This window comes from Marmota monax, unplaced genomic scaffold (assembly GCF_021218885.2).
Source record: "Marmota monax isolate L192 unplaced genomic scaffold, Marmota_monax_Labrador192_F-V1.1 WCK01_AAM20220418_F8-fsc00041, whole genome shotgun sequence".
Lineage (NCBI taxonomy): Eukaryota > Metazoa > Chordata > Mammalia > Rodentia > Sciuridae > Marmota > Marmota monax.
Window position 1 is genome coordinate 9,168,883 of NW_026695238.1, and position 21,036 is coordinate 9,189,918.

At 38.0% G+C, this 21,036-nt stretch overlaps 1 protein-coding gene across 2 annotated transcripts in view; it reads left to right on the forward strand.

Moving 5' to 3' along the window:
* Positions 1 to 21,036, forward strand: part of Nyap2 (neuronal tyrosine-phosphorylated phosphoinositide-3-kinase adaptor 2) — a 249,231-nt gene that overhangs the window by 89,009 nt on the left and 139,186 nt on the right. For both annotated transcript variants that reach the window (XM_058577456.1, XM_046439583.2), the window contains one exon: positions 13,238 to 13,539. In XM_058577456.1, coding sequence (XP_058433439.1) covers positions 13,238 to 13,539 — 302 coding nt within the window. The remainder of the gene's footprint in view (positions 1 to 13,237; positions 13,540 to 21,036) is intronic.

Genomic DNA, 21,036 nt, shown 5'->3' on the forward strand with positions numbered 1-21,036 from the left:
TGGGTTTACCAAAAGTGGGGTACCCTGAAGCTTTCAAGCAATCGTTCTGAGGTGTGTACCATTTGTAATTACAGGATTATCTTAACTTTTAAGAATGGTAGTCTTCATTAGTTACATTTCTAATTTAGAAAGACATTGGATTAATTCTGGTTTTATACAGAAGATGAAACAGTGATATATTTTTATTCTTTGATAGTTTCATTTTTCATGATTCTATATATATGTGTCTCGGATTTCCTGATTTTTCTGAGATATATTTTTTCCCTTTCACTACCATGATTCCTCTTAAGTTTAAAAATATTTTTGAGGCCTGAGTAGAATATTTTGCAATAAGCATTTCACTGTTCTCAAATATTCTAGGTTTCCAGTGACCTTCTGTACACTATTTGAGATTTTTCATCCAGGAAATTTAGAACATGTTCCATTAAATCTATTTTTTTAAAAATTCTTTTTCAGTACTGGGATTGAACCCAGGGCCTTGTGCATGCCAAGCAAATGCTTTACCACTGAGCCACATCTCCAGTCCTGTTCCATTAAATCTGAAGGCAACATGATCTGTAAAAATGCATATTACAAATGTCTGGGAAGGGTGAATGCCGTATGTTTAAGACAGAGCTGACATTAAAGCTTTTTTATTCCAGTCCTCTGATTTTGTTTGGCAGATCATACCATCTCTCTGTAGAAGGTCAATGAATGTCTGGCAATGTAATTGGGAGCTTTACAAATTCTAAGAAAACTCATTTTTCCTGGCTGTGAAATTTTATGCCAGAAATAACTTCAGGTCATACCAACCCCTTTCTGCCAAGATTATGGAAAATCCATATTCTGTAAAATTAGGGTACATGTTTTACTAGTTTCACTCCCCAAGCGACAATAATAAAGAAGATGCCTTCAATGGTGATGTCCACAATACTGTGTCATAGATGATGTTCGGAGCTTGGAAAGCCACTTGTTACCTTATTATTACCTTATTACTGATGAAACTTTTCAGAGGACAAAATACACTGAAACTGTACTGAAGAGCGTGGCATCTGCAGTTTAGCTCTGATGAATTGTTTGGCTCTCCCCTAAAACCAGGACATTGTTCTATTTGTTACTGCCACTAGGAAAGTGTGTTCTCCCTCCATGGCCTATTTCCAAGCTGTTTAAGGTTTGACAGGGAACATAACTGACTCTCATAAGCATTCAGTGCCCTCTCCAGAACACAAGTGTGGGGCAAGGCCAGAAAGTGGCCTTCTGGCTGTGGCATTCAGATTACTATGGCTGTCAATCAAGATTTTTTACAAAGTTAAAGAAGACTAAAATCTAATCCGGGGATTTGTTAAGTGAAATTTGTTTAGAGCTTTTGCTGGGTTATTTCAGACATCAAAATTATCTTCAAAACAATGTGACAGGTTGTTATTGATAGTCTACATTTTTAGAGGAAGAAAACAAACCTAAGGATTTAATGTGCCTAAGGTTTTAGAAATAATCTGTAGCAGAGCTAGAATTTTCTGTGTAATTTTTTTTCATATTGGCCATTGGGATATGTGAAAATAACCTTGGAATATATGATTTTTTTGTTTTGTGGGTGAAAATAGTTATTGACTAATTTTCCCTTCTTATAGGGTCATCGTGGCTTTTCTTTCCAATGACAGTTCCCCCAGAATGCCAGAGCCCAAAGATCGCAAAGGAAGGTTCTGAAAATACTAGCGGTGTTTCAGGACTTGTATCTTTCTCTCACTTTAAGGGTTCCTATCTTGTCTCCACTTGTTGGAATTTATTTATGGTCTGTGTTCTTAAGGGGCCCACAGATGAGTGGACAAGATCAACTAAAGCGTTGATAAAGGCAAAGCTTAGACTGATGACAGTCCAGAGGAGAGACATCGAGTTCAGCCTTGAGAAAGTCTTGTTGATAATGAAAAGTTTCCTCAAAGAAATTTCCTTGGAATGGAGTCGTAATCATGACCAAAGGAGTGATTTCAGGCAGAGTGAAGGGTGATTGCTGTCTGGGGTCATAATTTACCTGTCATTTTGCCTTCAAGGCCTGTCAATACATTAGGCATGTGGTTAGTTTCAAATTTGATCTGTTAATCCACAATCTGGGATGCTTCATGGTACAAATATGTCATAGCAGAGGGTTTGTAAGGTGAAGAAGGAAAATGGTGCAGATGAGACTTGGCATAGGATCCAGATCATAAAAGACCTGGAATAGCACATAAGAATTTTAATTTTTAGTCCAGAGAAATGGAAAAGCTTTCAAAGGGCTTTAATGCAGAGAGTGACATGAGCTAATCTGCATTTAGAAGGATCAGTGTGGCAGCACTGTGGAAACAGATCAGCTGAGAGGCAATTGTATTAATTGAGCCAAGAAGTGATGAGCACCTAAAACTGAAGTGGAGCAGTAGAGATGGAGAGGAAGGGATTACACAGATCCCTGCCTTCAAATTGCTGGCTCTTATAACAGGGACAGGAATTAAAGTGTACGAGTATGCATAGAATTTTGCTTTCTCTTTCCTCAAAAATTGAGAAAATGGTAACTGAAAGAAAGAGGAAAATAGAGAATATAATTAAATAACATCGCCATCCATCCTGTTGCTTAAAGAAAAAGAGGGAGAGAGAACTGTGAGTTATTCTTAACTATTCCCAAACATACACATATTATTTCACTTAATTAATGGATACTTATTGGTTGCCCCTTTGAGCCAGACACGGTTCAAGTGATTGGAAATACAAGAAAACAGGTCTGATCAAGTTCTGCGCCAATATTCCTGTCTCATTTCTCAATTCCTCCAGATCCTGACTGCCAGCACATGAATCTTCCTCTCCCCACTTCTCTCCCTTATCTGGTGAAGTCTTACTCATGCTGTGTGCATCAGCTGCAAAGCCACTTCCTTTCATGGGACTTCCCAGCCCCTCTGCAGTGGTTAGGGCCCCAGGACTTGTTCTTCCTTTGCACCTGCCTGGTGCTTCCTCTCAGTGAGTGTCTGACCACATGGTGCTGAAGTCATGCTGGTGCACAATCCATGATTCGCTGAGAACACTTACCACTGGGTTTTGAGAGTAGTCACTTGAATACTTTGTGAATAAATAGTGAGTGAATTAAATTTTTTAATACAGAATCATTCCACCCTACTTACATATTATGCTCTTAGTAAATCTTACCAATTAAATTTTAAATGAACCTGAAATTAGTCCCTTCTGCTTGGGATGTTCAAGGCCATTATATGTTAACTTTTTTTTTTTTTTTAATTTCTAGCTTCCATCACTAGATTGAAAAAAGTGAACCACATATGGTTAGCTAAACTCATTTCTAAAAACTTGGCAGGTTCTCAAACCATATTCAAAGCTTATGTCAGTTTTGAAGACACAAATAAAATGCATTTTCCATAACTTCCCCTTCTTTGGTTGAATTTTTGGAAAAGATCTCCCACGATGTGAACTTCTGCAAACTATATTCTAAACTGAAACTGAATACCATGATTTGAATTATTTTCCATATATCCCCTCTTCTGCAAGTCATGACACTTCAAGGACTAAGGAGATCTTATTTACATATAAAAATAAGAAATGTTTTAATTTTAGATTCCAAAGTACCATAGATAATAACATATGTTAATCTCAAAAGCACTTGTCATGTTTAAGTAAAAGTAAGTCTCTTAAAAATGTTCCATAGAATTTGTTCTGGCTCTAATAAGCATTAAATTTTAGTCCTGTCTCTTTAGAAATTCAGAAATGAATAAAAGGAACTTTGGTAGAGGACACACACACACACACACACACACTCTCTCACACACATCCACTCCCTGCTCCAAACATCTCTCTTTGTTATTCTGATAAGCATCATATTAATGGGCAGTGATAATAACCTCAAATTCTTGACAAAAAGCCATTTGCAATAAATAATTATATGTTTGTTTTATAAGCATTGCTCCCAAGTCATGATTACCCTAAGCTCTAAATTTCATTAAAAAAAAATCATGGAGTTTGAGAAAAATGAACATGAAATTCATTGAACAGATTTTTCCAAGTCTTTATTTGCCTAATAGACAATTATGGCAAAAAGGATAAGTTGTTTATATTTCATCTCTTTCCTTCATTTTGCATTTTTTTCTTTTCTATTTGGATTAGGAAGTAAATAACCTAATAATTATCTTTAAGGTCCACTTGAAAAAAACAAGTGGAATTCTTTTATATGTTTACCTTCATTGTGTTTCAGGGTAAAAATGACTGTTATAGCTTGGAAGAAAAACTTAAAAATTGACAGAGTTACATGGCACTTCAGAAAGGAAGGGAATATACATTGTGATTTATAAAGGTTCTTGGTTTAGTCTGTTCAGACTGCTGAAGCAGAATACCACAGATTTGGTAGCTTATAAACAACAGCCATTTACATAGTTCTGAGGTTAAGTCCAAGAGGAGGACTCTGGTGTCTACTGAAGTCCTTCTTCCTGGATGACAGGTGGTCTCCATCTTGCTATGACTTCACATTGCAGAAGGGGAGAAGGAGCTCCCTGGCTCTCTCTAATAAGGCATTGATCACATTTGTGAAGATGTACCCTCATGACCTAGGTAACTCCAGATACTGTCAGCTTGGGGGTAAGAGTTAACCTATGGATTTGGGGGAACTTTAACATTTGTCTATCGCAACTCTACTTATATCAGCCACATTGCTAGGTGATTTTAAAATGTCTTTTATCACTCTAATTTGTTATAACAATTCTGAAAAGTATTTTGTTCATATAAATATAAGAGTAATTGAAGATCAGAAATTATATGGTCCTTACCTAAAATTAGACAATTACTAAGTTCTTGGTTCCATATATCTTGTTCCTTCTAAAATACTAACTTCAGGGCATATTTGAAGTCTTCTAGCATGGAGAAACAACATATTTGATGTTTAATTATATCAATTTTAAGAATAGCATATGAAGCTAATGCAAACTGAATTTCCTCTATTGAGGACAGGTTTTCCCCTTCATTGTTTTATTTTCTTTTTTTTCTGTAATAGATCATCATAACAGTTAATAAGAACGTGTGTAAGAAACCCCTTTGTAACACTTGACCTCAACACCCAAGAAGCAGCAGTAAACAGCCCAACACAGAAAATTGACATCTAAAAAAAATAAAAGCTAGAGGAATTGAGATATTAAGAACATAAAGTGGAAAACAGATATCATAGAGGATATGAAGTGGTGAAAATGAATGTTTGAGCCCGAGGCAAGAAATCCAGAGATTATGGCTTTGAATGAGCAAGTGGGGCTCAGGGAAGACATTAAGGGTAATGGTGAGTGAACAATTTGGAAGAAAATATGAACAGAGCTTAATTTTACTGAAGCCAAGTTTCCACATCAAAGTATACTGCATGATTAAAATATGTGTGTGTGTTGTATCTACAATACACACATACACATATGATGTATTCATCAAGCAGTTAATTATTTCCATTCATGGTGTTAAAATAAAAAGGATATTTCTAAACAATAAATAAGAAGGATACATTCATTCCTGCTTTGAATCCTTTCCAGTCCTTCCCTGACACCAGTTACTTTTTCTAGCACAAGTTAGCCAATGGCTTTTGTCTTGTGACTGCTGTCTGCAGAGCATTGTACTGGTTGAACTTAGGACTTTACAAAAAGTATCAGAAAATCTAACGGTATTTGTCTCCCTCAAAGTGGGATTTTGTGGTTGACATACCTGAAGAATCCTGGGATTGCTCTAGCAGCAGGCAAACCTAGATTCAGGCCTTCTGCAATGCCACAAGACCTGGTGCCACTAGTTTCTCTTCATGATGGCAAGAAGAGGAAGGAGGACTGGGCTCCAAGCCAGTGGGACTTCCAAAGAGTGCTTGGAGTTCATTCTGATTTGTCTGACTGCAAGCATTTGCCAGTCCTTCAAAGAGTCATGGTGACCAGTGGGATTCAGTGTCCACTTGGCCAGGCCTGGGCAACATGCAGATGCAGAGGAAGAAAGTTGATTCCTCAAAGGAATTTCCACTGCCAGGAGAAGGGGCAATGATTTCCTGGGAAGGAAAATAGCAGTCTCCAAAATTCTCTAGCAAAGCCCTTTATTTGGCTATTTTCTAAGGGGACCTACTTTTTAATATTTAAAAAAAAAACAAATATAGGCTAGCGACATTTTTGTAAGCAAAAAGACAGAATTCTTTTCCTCATGAAGTTTAAAGTGAGTAGACAGGAACAGCCCCCATGTTCTTCAAAGCCCAGTGTGGCTGTGGTTGAGTGTAGACAGACAATCAACTGTATGGCAAATTTCATCTGTCAATAATTGGAGCAGATGCGTTTGTACCTTTCTCTTAAATGGCTGACTTTGGGTAGAGGCATACTATCCGTCAAATGAGAAAAGGTGTAACATACTGTTTTTCTAAACACAGATCAGTTTACTGGACATGACACCTAGAAGAGGACAGTGCTTTTGGGGGTTCTCCATTGGTGACAAGGGTTGACTTTTGACCTTGTGCATCCAAAGAGAAAGCAAGAGGGAGGCAGAATCAAATATAGATGTTCTAAGTCAGGCTTTTAATGAGTAAAGTCAAAATATTGATTTCCTTCTACTCATTCACAATGAAATGCCCAACATGAAAGAATCTAACAATTAAGCATGACAATCAAATTTTATTCTCTTTTTACAGTGCTGGCCTCTATTTCTCTTTCAAATGCTCCCCTTTCATTTTGTGGTTAAAAGTGCCCTTTCTCTGACACCAGGTAAATACATCTTATTGAAAAATAAACAGAAAAGAATTTCCCAGTGTTTCAGGAGTATGCAAAGTTAGGAATGTAATGGATTACAAATTGGAGATGGATTTTCTAGCTTAACTGTGCAGATTCACTACAGAAAGCAAATATTCAAACAAGCAAAGTCCCCTCAGTTTGGTATTTCACTTAGGTATCCCTTCAGTTTGTATTTCAACTTCCAGATGGATTTGAAAGAAAGCAAGGCACATGTGTAGATATAGAGACACACACACACATACACACACACACACGCGCGCGCGCACACACCCGCTTCTGGAGTAGGATTCTATTGATTTGCAGTGAATCCAAAAGAAGACTCTATCACAAAAATATTGGCATGTCTTCTTCAAATCTGCAAACAGAAGCCACAGCCCTGTCACTTTTAAAGAAGATATTTGACCTCAAGAGCTCACCCTTCTCAGGGGTTGTGTTTTCATTTCTGAAAGGAAGCGGTTCTCAGAAGAAGAGACACAACATCAATGCTGACGGGTTTTCAAGAGGACAGCAAGACAAGTGACAATCCTTGTTGATTACCAGGCTCAGCACAGTTTTAAAGTTCTTGTTTTCTTCCTTTCATTATCAATCCTCACTAATGTGTGCTTTGAAATAATGATGCAAATATTTTAAGAAAGTTACGAATATGAGGATTATATTTGCCTAGATTGTCTTGAATCTTTGAGTTTACCATAAGACTTTAGGTCTCTTTGTGTGGAGTGTTTTGAGGTTATAAGATACCATATGCCATGTTTTATAGATGGGACTTAAAATGCAAGTGATGATCCTATAAACAGAATTCAGTAGGACAAGACTTAACATAATTTTAAAGCTACAATTATTTGCTACATACTTTGTATGAAAGTCTATGCTAGGTACTGCGTGTATAGTACCATGGTCATATTGATAATTCGTTGGGGCTGATACAACCACTTAACAGATAAGGAAATTGCCCTAGGGATTCAGTGGCTAATGTTTTTTAGTACTAAATGATGGATCAGAGAATTGAGTCCATAACTAATAATCCTAGCGCACAAATGTCCAGGCCTGTCCATTAGCCAATAACTTCTTTGTGAGAGAGATTTACAAACTATCAATTACTTCTGGAAAAATAGCCCCCCTTGATTTAAGTAATTTTTTATTCTTCACGTTTTATGACACAAAAAGTAGCCAAGAGACAACTTGGTCTTGCAACATTGCTTTCATTGTGGGAGAAAAAGCGTACTTGTTTAGATTCAGGATTATGAAACTTGTTTATTTTTATAACATGGGATGTGTCAGGCTTAATCTATCTTGAGTGTTGGAAGTCTGGTTGCAAAAAGACTCTGCTTTCTTCAGCCCACATAACTTTTCACTTTGAGTCAAGTAGTTCTACAGTAGAGTTGGTTCCTCACTCCCCAAGCACCATTTAAATGTTCAGTCTAAAGCAGGAGACTGACCTATTTTCACAAGCATTTCTTCTTTCTGGGATCTCACATTTGTTTTTAGATTTTCTTTTCCTTGGTATGATCATTCCCAAGTATGTCAGTTCAGGTCCCCGGGAAGGACACCAAGATGGTGTTAGAAGGGTGAGCAATTTATGGAGGAGACTGCCTGTGAGACAGGAAGAAAGAAGAAGAGGAACAGGTCAGACAAGTTTCAGGTCACAGTGTATGTCTGGCATCCATGAAAAAGAGGGGGAAGGAGAATTGATCTATTGGGAAGAGCTTCAGACTATGGTGTAACAATGGGAAAGTCTAGACCAGTTCAACAGGGGAACCCAGATACAAGGATTGCCCTGCAGTGATTAGAAGTAACCAAATCCAATGCTTCACTGCACTATACAATGTCTGGGAGCTTCCCCATGACAGAGTATACTTGGATAAAATGTTGGGGCAAATTTGAAGATGGTTGGCAATTGTCATCTAAGTCTTCTCCTCAGAGAAGGTTTTCTGAAGGTAGATCTGAACCATTTACCTCCATGGATGCTGAAGTTCATCACTTGGATGCAGCTGATACCCTCATGCAGGTTTGAGTACCAGCTCTTTCTTGGCTTCCATCCAGCTCTTCCTGAGTGGAAATTTATCAGGGTACAGTTATTGTGATAAATGAAGTCCTCTTTATGGCACACTTATACAACTGATGCTCAATACCTCCCTCCTCCACCATTCGTACTTCACATTGTCTATTTCAGAACCTCAGATGGCCTCACTGGCTTACTTGGTGGTGGGACTCATCTTTCTTTCAAGAGAAATTGCTAACCATAATCTTCTTGACCCAGGGTTTCTGTGTGTAACCTTTCAAAGCCACAATTGGTTACAAGAGTATCAAGGGACACCCAAGTGGATCACCTTGATTCCATACACATTTCTCTCTGCTCCATTTAGTAACAGTCCTACATCTTTCTACTGAACAAGGTTAATGGTATTGTCCACTTGATGACCCCTCTGCTAGCTTGCTGTTCTCTGTACAAAGGAAGTTCAAATTGCCTCAGAGGTAGCTATAGGTTTCTGTTCACTGAATCCTTGTTATGTCTTTTATAACAAATGTGTCTCCTATGGGGACCAGGACCTTTAACCCTTTAGATCCCACAATTGTAAGGATAGTGTCCATTTTTGTTACTATGAAAGAGTATCACAAACAGAGTAATTTATGAACAATAGAAATTCATTTGTAAACAATAGTTGAGGACACAGAGGAGATGTGTAGAGAGAACAACAATACAAGGGGCATGCAGTAAAAAGATTTTAAGCAAGCCATCTGTGAAGAAAATTGAAAGATGAAAAGAATGGTAGAATTTTGAGAAAATCCATGGGTCAAAGTAAAGAGGTACAATTAACATGATTTTGTGACTTTGTGTTAATACACTTTTTATGCATTAATATATGGTTTGTTGTTTTGGGGACAAGGAGTTTTGCTTTGGATTATATAAATAAAAATACCTTACTAGGAAAAAAAAAAGAAATTCATTTGGCTCAGTATTCTGGAGGCTGGGAAGTCCAAGAACAAAGGGCTGCACCTGGTGAGATCTCCCTGCTTCATAGAACATGCTGGAAGTCATCACAGGATAAGAGAGCAAGAGATTGAATTCAAAGCCTCAAGCTCTTCTGTAGTCAGCATTGATCCATTCATAAGGGCGGAGCTCTCCTGACCAAAACACTTCACACTAGGTCCTACCTCCTGGCTCTGATACAGCAGAGAGTAAGTTCTCAATGCATGCTTTTGAGGGGATCCATTCAAACCATAGCAGATTGGAAACACAAAGTCCTCTGATGGGTCACTGGTAGTCTTGTCAGCTAACTTCATTCCTTCATTCCTCATGGTGAGTTCTCTCATGCAGAGAAATTTCATTAACACTAGAGTTGCCACACCAGGTATTTGGTCTCCCACCTGTGAGAGGTGCATGCACACCCATGTATCATCATGTCACTGGCATTACTTTGCTGTTGGAGGAAAATGTCTCCACCATTGACTTCAAGCCTTGCTGTAAGATTGGTTTCAGTCAGTGGAATGTGAATGAAAGATTATGTGCCACACTGAGCAGAGGCCTTAGGGGTGTTGTATTCATTCATGCTTTTCTTTCTCTGTGAGAAAACAACATCCTAACAGGGGCTAGATCCTAGAATGAAGAACACATGTGAGCAGAGACCAAGCTGATAAATGGCCAGCACAGTTACTACAAGCAGTTACACGAGTTGTTATAAAAGACTATAGGCTGGGGATCATTTGTTACTGCAGGATAACCTAACAAAAATCTGACTAATGCATTGCATGCTTGCTTTTCTGTGATATTCTGTCTGTTATTTGTGTCTTTCTGGATGTTTCTAATGGATGTTGCCTCAGGAATGGTTCTATTGTTCTTAATGCTTCTGGGAAGTCCTGGATTGTCTGCATTAAAAACGTTTCAATGTGATGTTATAAACAAACTACTTGGCCATACTTACAGAGATTCTGATTTGACAGATCCAATTCAGTTGTTGCCCTTAATATGGGGTCCTGGAATCTGCATATTTTTAAAAGCCCAGAGGTCTTATATCAAATTGAGAAACTGATTGTAGACTGCTTCATCCCACAATTTTCAGTCTGCTTTGGCTGATCATCTTTCCTGGTCTCTTGAAACTAGATGTCTATCCCCTTTGTTACTTATCCTCATCCTTGAACAATGGCCTTTGTGTATCCAACTCATTCTTAGCTCCATTTCCTCATCCTATGTGCACAGCCTTGCTAAACTAGACTTGCACTTATACCGGCTATTGTTTGAAGCACACATTAAATTTCTCTTGGAAGAGGTATGTGTGTATGTGTGTGTGTGTGTGTGTGTGTGTGTGTAAGTATATCTGTGAACAAAAGCAGACAGAGTTAGATGACATTGTTTTGTGCTGATAAAAAGATAATTCTGAAATGTAGAGGCAAAGCTAATTATCTGTCTGGGAAAGTTGTAGGCCTTATTTAGGTCAAAAGTAACAGAGAAATTGCTGATACAATTATTTCTAGTAACTCATGAATGCCTGTGTGCATTAGTACATGCAGAAATCTCCCCAGGTGGCTATGTTATTAGGAATGAGAAGACTGTCTAAATAAATCCTTAAACCAATTTTGTTTAGTGATACAGTGACAGAAATAAGGAAAAGACATGGGGATGAAAACAACTTAAGGCAAAGTTAGATGAAATCAAATATTTTATCTTCCATGATCATCACAAATGTTCCCAGACTGTGGAGACTGCCCCTCCCCTCCGCTACCCTTATTTTTCCTTAAGTTCTTAATAATTTTTCACAAACCCTTCTGATGAAGTTTCTCATTTATCTTGATTAATGCTCTTGAAATAAACACATAAGATGAAACGCATACACAGATTTAGGGTGCTTGTAGCTGTGACATGAAGACTCGCACTTAGCTATCACTAGATGTCATTTATTTTCTGGATAGCTATCCATTGCTCTAGTTAGTACACTGAAATTACAGCCACTTATACTGCAAAGATGATAAAGTTAGTGTCTGCACATAAATTGAAAATATTTAGAAAAAGATGAAATACATAAAAAATAGTTTTGATTGAGTGGCGCTAACATCATTGGAATGAAATACCAGAATCAGAGTCTAATGATTTTATTGAGTTCTTTCTGGCTTTATTCAGAACAGACATGTAATTGTCAAAAGTCCCAATTGAAGAGGAAAAGAAATCTCATTTTTCATGATAGTTCCCACTCTGGTTAAACTTATTACCAATGTTATAAGGACATTAAAGATTCTATCATGCTATGAGGGCATGGCCTGCCAAAATTAAGGTTAAAAAAAAATGCCTACATGAGTTATGTGCCCAGAATGGCAAACTCAGCATGTTGTCAAAATTTATAAAATTTGAGGTACATTTTCCCATTCATACATGTCTAAAAAAGTCTGTTAAATAATTGTAATTATGCTTCCTTTTAATTTTTCTATTGTTGCATGAACTTTGTATGCAGAGAAATTCTAGAAAAATCTATCTTCTAAAAATTCAGCTTTGTATTCATGTTGTAAAAGAGACACCATTACTGAACAGTATGGAGAGAGGCCCAAGGGCCATTTCCTACCTGAATCTTCAACTTCAAACTGAACAAACATTTCAAAACATTTTCAAAAGTTTGTTCAAACTTTCCTATATAAAACTCAGGAGCCTTACATTTGAAAGCTTGGCCTACCATGAATACTTGTGAAAAATTTAAAGCCATCTCAGCATCTATACTTTACATTTTAAACTACACCTCTTTTCTAGATGCTGCTCTTTATTCTATAAGGTTCTCCTGTTAGTAATGCTAAGTTACTAAGGTAGCTGAAGCTCTCTGGAGAATGGAGAGGTTGGCAGTTTCTTCACTGATTTAAGAAAGTACTTTCTCTTTCTGCCCTGCTCCCTCCCTCCATTCCTTCCCTCCTCCTCCTCACCTCCACCTCCTCCTATTCCCCCCCCTTTTTCTTTCTGTATCTCCCCCCCCCCCACCATCTCGGTTTGGTAATAGAACTTTTGCTGGTGTTTAATTTTCCCCAACATACTAAGCAGATAAATTAGGGATGATTTTGATAAAGTGCAGAAGACTCTGAGGCTGAGAGCTGGGACTCAGTCATCTATCAAAATGTTGTCTAGGAGCCAAAGGAGATTCCCCCCCACCGCCCCGCCTTTTTTTTTTTCTTTTTAAGCCACTGGTAAGATTTTCATTACCTCCAAGTAAAGAAAAGCAATCAAAGATAAAGTCTGTTATGCTTCATCCCAGCCACCCTTGGGATGCTAAGCAGATGGGCAAAAAGATATCTGGAAATACATGTTAAGATTTCTTATTATAATCAAGTCCTATTTGCTTTATGTTCATAATTTAATGCAAAAGTACAGAATGCTTTCATATGCTACTCAAAATTGCTTTAAAATACAGCCCACTGTGAAATATGTTTCTGCACTGGTCTAAAGTTAAAACTGGAGACTTCGCCCATTATAAATAGTCTCTTCCTGGGATCTGCAGGGGCCTTCTCTCCTCACCGACTGTGGCCTGCTCTCTTTACAGCATAGGTGGGGAGGTCGGGCGAGGCCACGACCCCGGCTACGTGGGCAAGCACTTCCGCATGGGATTCATGACGATGCCGGCCCCTCAGGACAGACTTCCCCATCCGTGCTCCAGTGGCTTCACCGTGAGGTCGCAGTCCCTGCACTCGGTCGGGGGCACGGAGGATGACAGCAGCTGTGGCTCCCGGAGACAGCCACCACCCAAGCCCAAGCGGGACCCCAGCACCAAGCTGAGCACCTCCTCGGAGACGGTCAACAGCACTGTGGCCACTAAGGGCGGGAGACCCGCCGAGAGGCCTGAAGGTGAGCTCCCAGGCCACGCGCCCTGACCCGGTCTGCCAGTGAGCCCCTGCCTTCCCCCTGGGTCACCATCCTGCTGGCATCACCTGGGAGGCCCACCTGAGAAAAATCAAGGGGAAGGTTATTGAATTGGTCTGTTCTCAATACCCTTGTCTTTTTGTTTGGACTGGGATTGAACCCAGGGTCACTCAACCACTGAGCCACACCCCCAGGCCTTTTTTATTTTTATTTTATTTGTTCTAATTACTTACACATGATTATACAATGCATTTTGACACATTGTACACAAATGGAGCACAACTTCTCCCAGGCCTTTTTTATATTTTGAGCCAGGGTTTCACTTAACTTGCTTAGGGCCTCAATATGTTGCTAAACTCCTGCTTCAGTCTCCCCAGCCTCTGAAATAAGAGTTGTCACCACAGCACCTGGCTCAAATGCCCTCTTAACACTTTGGATCATTTGAAAATTATCTTGGAGAGAGAGAGAGAGAGAGAGAGAGAGAGAGAGAGAGAGAGAGAGAGAGAGAATATGAATTTATATTTCTAGCTTTTATTAATACTATTTGAATAACTGAGGGAAGTATTGTGTGTTTATTGGGAGAATGTTTTAATGCGGGACAATATAAGGAAAAAGGTTTTTTACCATAACTTTTATGATAATCATTTTAACATTATTTTCTTCCAGTGAGTATGAATGCATGCATGTATGTGTGTATGTGTGTGTGTGTACAGTGTATGTACTGTACATTTCAGTCTCTTTATATTACTGATTTCTTCCTGTGCCTACATTTTCCCTCAGCTATGAAATATAGAGTTCAGATATATCCCAGCCTCCTTACTGGTCTATGAATTAGGTCATATCAACCATGGATCTCACCAGTTCTATAGGCCTCACCTGAATATGTAAGTTTCAACTTTTCCTGAGCTTTTTCTGAGAGCCCCTTAATGGGATAGACATCTTAAGTGTACTTTGAAACAAGCTGACTTAGTTTAGGCTGCTATAACAAATTGCCCTAGACTGGATGGCCTATAAAGAACAGATTTTATTTTTCACAGTTCTGGAGGCTGGAACGAGCAGGATACCATCATGGACTTTTCTGGGTAGAGCTCTCTTCCAGGTTGTACACTGCTGTCTCCTGCTATTCTCACATGGGGAAGAGAAGAAAGAGAGAATGTGCTGTGTTCTAACAGTGCCAATCCACTTGATGAGGGGTCCACCTTCAAGTCCTTAGTACCTCCCAAAGGCTCCCCCTTCAAATACCACCATATTGGGACAAAGCTTTCAACATTTTAATTTGGGGGCCACAACATTCAGTCCATTTCCCACGGCCATTCAGATTTTTACCTATCAATTGTGATAAACACCTCAAGATTCCCAAAGCTGCCAGTGGCCAGTTGGAGAACCCTGCTCTCCAACTGGCCCTATAGACTCCTGCTCTGCATATTCTTGACTCTCTTCATAGCAGAAGATTCTGCTTCCCTGAGTCCCCCAGGTATCAAATTTCAGCTGAGGTTCACTGCAGAGATGGGGAGCACATAATCCTTTTCTCAACTGGGCAGAATTCTCTGCTACCTGGACTCCTCATTTTCCTATGAAAGTTCCCTCATCTTCTAGTCTTCATCTTTCTGTAGAAGTTCAAAATTCTTCCACAGGATTAGGTGCCCCTGAGGTACATGCAGTTTCTCTCTTCACCCTTCTTTCTCCCTTCCTGGCATCCAAGTGTCTTTGGCCAAGACAATAGTTGACTGCATTATTGAATAATACAAATAAGTGCCTGAAGACAGTGGTAATCCACCAATTCAACAAGGATAAATCTCTTCTTAGTCTGTTTTCTCTACTACACATATAGGAATAATACATCATGTGTACATATGTGTATTCATGTAAGAGCCCACATGGAAATAGCATGAACATGGATGTGTGTTTGAAAAATTTAAATCATAGTGCATAGCATTTCCTGTGTTATATTTTCACTTATTCCGTGTGACTGTTTTCTAGGGATTTTATTTGTCAAGAAACATCACTTTTTAATGGATGGAAGTGTACATCATAGGAATTTATTTATTATTTTATTTATTATTATTTTATTGATATATACTTACATTGGCTCCAATTTTTTAGCTAGAAGGAACAGTAATAGAGTGAACACTTGTGTGTGTGCATTTGTGGGTCTGTATGTATTTGGAGGTAACTGTTCTTTTTCTGCCTTCTTAGAATTTATTAGAAATTGTATTTTTCCCCCTCATGATTCAGGGTTATCAGTATGTCCTCCAACTTGTAACGCATCAACACATAGACACACATAGAGGTATTTAGTTCCCTTGTTAATACACCAAATGGCTCCAGAGACATGACTTTTATAAATTTTAAATATCATCTTAGGTTTTCTCTAATATTGATACCTGGTGTTGTTTATTTTGTGTGATCCTGTGTCTAGAAGTTGCCCTCTCCCACTTCAGTTACCAGAATACTACATAATCAATAGCATTAGATTATTTGCAAAAGAAGATTACTGATCCTGACTTAAGACCTTGATTTCTGAATGATGAGGTCCTGAATGCAATATGGAATGGGACTGAAGAATAGTAAGAAATAAAAGAACCCCTGAATGGAGAGGAAAGATAAGACAGGCAGGAAAGGAGCCAGAGAGCAGCGTGAGTCATGCTGCCAGAAACCCTCCTGGGTTCCTGGAAGGAATGGGAGGTGCTCCCAGCCCCCCTCTGGGGAGCGATGACAGGTACTTAGAGTGAAAATGTGGGGGAAATCGTGGTTACTGTTCTACAGAAAAAAAATTTGAGTGACATTTCAATTATGTTAAAAATAGAACAGAATACCCTCCATTTGGGATGCTTCAGGTGTCTGTTTTCTGGAGGTATCATTCTCTCTCAGATCCACTCACCATCAAGGACCTAGGGTTCCCAATGGCTCCTTGCCAAAGAGAAGACAGTGGCTCTCTTAATCTTATATCTCTATAATCTTTTATATCACCTGAAGGTAGAGTAGGACAAAGTGACCAAGTTAGGACATCAGTGACTTAAGTTGGACTTGTAAAATTACTTGATGGGTTGGGAGGTGCATGTCCTCAAATGGGAGCTCTTAGGATAGATTGGGAATCCCTCAGCTGTGGTTCGTCATGGTCCTGAGTGAACTGGATGATCTAAGATCCTGTGCAGGAATGGTAGGCTTTTATAGAAAAGTGATTCTCTATGCAAATTTTACTCTCTCCTCAGAACACTTAAAAGGCAATTGTAAAGCTAGGTATAGCCAAATCTCTTTCAAACACATTATGGCCTCAATAATAAGAGGATAAAATCTGTTGTTATTGTATAGAGATGGGTAAAATCTCAGTTCAGGGGTGTGGAAATGTTTTTTGAGTCCAAATGCATGTGTGGGTATGTGTAAACTCAAAGCCAAAATTACATAAATATGGAGATTGCTCTTTTATGGATTCTCAGTTCCTTATAATTGTAAGTTAACTGGAGTTCATTATAGAACATGTTTTCTTTATAATTTTCCAGCTATCAACATTATAACACAGATAAAAAGTGACTTTTATAAATCTTAGCCCGTCTTTTCTTTTTACATTAAATGTCAGCAAAATCAAAATATTGATTCAGTGGCATTAGAATGATTTCCATGGTAACCAGCTTCTATTTAAGTAGAGGATTATGACTTCCCTGTGGATAAAAGTAAAAAGAACTGGACTTGTAATAAAATGGCTTTTCAGAATAGAAGAAGAAAGAAAGAGATAAACTTCAACACAACAAAAATCATGTACCAAGAAAAATACAATTCAGTATTTAAAATTATAATTCTGTCACATTAAAAACATATATGTACTACTTTATATGAAGAACATAAATGGTAATCAGTATAATATGAATATTTTAATTACCTTTTTCTGTCACCTCAGTGTGATATCAGCTCATTTTTAGGCAATATTAAATGAAAAAAAGGAGTTAACTAGAAAGAATAAGGGGCCTTAAGTACAATGTGTCTCATGTGTGATCCATCAAATAAGCCATCTCAAAACCTCACCTCAGTCATTCCTATTCCTTTAGCAAACCGCTTCATTCCTTAATAATGTCATTCTAAGAGATTCTGTATGAAATGGGCAAAAGGGACTGTACTTAGAGTGAGAGGCGAACACTTTAGGCAAGTGACCCAATGAGTTTTTTTTAACCTTTAAGATAATTACAAAAAACTGAAAAACTGATGGTGTACTGCCTTTCTCATGGCCTTATGACGACCCAGGTATCTAATGCCAATGACGTGCATGATTAAAAGAAGTTGCTGTACAAATGGAAGTCAATGTAATTTTAAATATATAACTACCACTTTTAAAAAAATTAGTTGTACATAACACAATACCTTTATTTTATTTATTTATTTATTTATATGGTACTGAGGATCGAACCCAGGGCCTCACACATGCAAGGCAAGAGCTCTATCACTGAGCCCTAGCCCCAGCCCTGTAACTACTGCTTTTTAATAGTCTTGAATAACATGAAATTTTGGTTTGATGTAGCACATATATTAAAAGGAAACAAGAGAGGAAAAGATATATCCACCCATTCTACATGTTAGAACTTACAAAATTTTACATATGGCTATTATTGAAAAGACCAATTTTTAAAAGTGCTGAGGAGGATGCAGAGATAAAGGAAGCCCTACACACTGTGCTGGGGGTGTAAATTTGTGCAACCACTAAGGAAAACAGTCTGGAGGCTCTACAAAAAATTAAAAGTCCAACTACTGTGTGATCTGGCAATGTCACTGCTGGGTATATCCAACAGAGATAGCAAAATATGTTAAAGAGGTGTATGCACTCCCACATTTATTACAGCAATAATAGTCATTTACAGTAACTGAGACATGGAGTCAAATTAAGTATCTATCAACTGTGAATGAATAAAAAATATGAATATATGTATATATATATATATATATATATATATGACAAAAAAGAATTTCAGTGACAAACATGGATGGATCTGGTAGGCCTTGCTAAGTGACATAAGCCAGGCACAAAAAGATAAGTACTATGTGATCTTACTTGTATGTGGAATATCAAATAACTGAACTCATAGAAGCAGTGAGTGGCTACCAGGGGCTGGGGTTTAGGGAGATTTTGGTCAAAGGATACAAAATTTAAGTTAGGCAGAGGAAATTCAAAGGATCTATTCTACATCATGGTGACTAATGTTAATTATTGATGTGTTAAATCCTTGAAAATCACAGTAGAGTTTAAGTGTTCTCACCACAAACAGTGTGTAAGGTGATGCATATGTTAATTATCTCTGTTTATTCATTCCACAATCCAAATTTCAGTACCACATAATGAACATGATGAACATATATATATATTTGGTAATAAAATTTAAAAAATAAATGAGAGAAAAAGCACCCCCCCAAGTTTTACAGTGACCCAAATAAATAGTGCAATACTCTATGACTATAGTAATTTTTAATAATATTATGACATTAATAAAAATTTCCCTGGTATTATAAGCTTTTAATAATATTATGATATTATATGATATATATGATGATATTATAAGTATAATAATATTATATAAATTTTAGTATCTGAAGGAAAACATGTTTTTATTAAACAGAGTATTTTTTAAAATTATGTCTTAAACTTCCATTTGTTATGAATTCTTCATTCCAGTCATTAATGACATCATCTCATGACTTTCTGTAAAAAAACAGTGAGAAAATACTTTCTAATTGGAAAAGGTACCCTAGTTTCTGATTTTGTCTTTTAGAGGTGTTTGGTGGAGTTATATCTTTTGATTCAAAAACCAGAATGTCTGCTGAAATATTTCAAATCATTATCATCCTGGAAAACTTGAAATGTGTTATTGAGCCAGAATCTAATGAAAGCTAAGTTTATTCCAAAGTCACTGCCTTACGAGCAACCAAAACTTGAAAGGTTACCCCCCAAAGGTTATTTTAGTGACCAAAAGAGCTAACAAGAATAATTTAAGGTGAAAAAGGTGATTTTGACTCACAGTTTCAGGGGTCTCAGTCCATAAATGGCTGACTCCATTGCTCAGGGACCAAGGTGAGTCAGAACTCATGATGGAAGGGTGTGGTGGAAGAAAACAGTTCAGAACCTGGAACCAGGACAGAGAGAGGACAAGGGGGCGGGGGTGGGGGAAGGAACAGAAATAGACTCCCCTCGACATGGACAGAATATACTTTCCAAAGGCAAACCCCCAATGACCCAGCTCTCCAGCAAAACTCTGCCTGCCTTCAGTTACCACCCAATGAATCCTTATCAGGGGATTAACACACTGATTAAGTTAAGGCTATCATAACCTAATCTTTTTACCTCTATGCTTTTTTGCATTATTTGACACATGAGCTTTTGGGGGACATCTCACTTTTAAACTCTAATAGTTATACAAAAGAAATAAATACATATTTTAGAGTTTAAAATAATGGTTTTCATGCCTCCATTTATTCAGCAGACACCTTGAGTGTCTATCTTGTTGTACTTGAGATTCTGCAACCAACAGAACAGAAGTGGTGCTTTCCTTCATTTTGCTTACCATTTTATTTTTAGTTCTCTGCCTCAGCCTGTTTTACTTTATTCATTTCATGGAGCCAGCAACAATTTAAAGGGATGATTTCAGAAACCAAAATACATATGGTATGACAGCTATGGGATTTTCTCCCATGTAATTAGTCGTTTAGTGAGGGAAGAAAGAGTTTTGCATGCTTTAATAATGTTTTTTTTCTAGAAAGAATAGTTGCTGCTCTTTGACTGTCTGGTGTTGACAATTTAAAGATGTCTTAATCTGCTTTACTACCAATGTTAACTTTAAAAAAACAACAACATGGGGACATTTGAGGAAAGAAGAATAGAAACAAAATTGAGTGTGTGTGTGTGTGTGTGTGTGTATAAATTATCTTGGGGAACTGATAGGTTTTCCAGGTCAGAATCCCAGTTTGGAAGCCTAAGTCTGCACCAGTAATGGATGGCTACAACTTAGTTTTGCTTTCTCAGTTGTCAGCCTAGGTCTCTGTCACTTATAAGGTGGCCATACTACTTTTTAAAAATATCCTAATTATTTTACAACTCAGCATAACAAAATAGAAAAACAGGGCATCAAAGGTAAACCCACTTTATTTTTCTGTTAATGCTGCAGAACATAACCACTCATTATCTCTTTCAGCCTCAGTCTCTCCCCTGTGCAATGGGACTAGCAATCCTGGTCTCATGTGGTAGGCAGAATTCTAAGATAGTACCAATATTCCCCACTCCCTTCTTTTCCAGTGTGTAATCCCTGGACCTGACACCCTGTTGCTGGCTTGAGGATGGAGGGGGCCACAGGCAATCTCTAAGCATTGAGAGCAGTGTCTTGGCTGAAAGTCAGAAGGAACACAGGGACCCAGTCCTGTAACTACAAGAACTGAATTTTGTCAATACTAGGAAGTAGCTTCACAGTGGATTTCCAAAAACCAAACAGCCAGAAGTGGTCTCTGCCT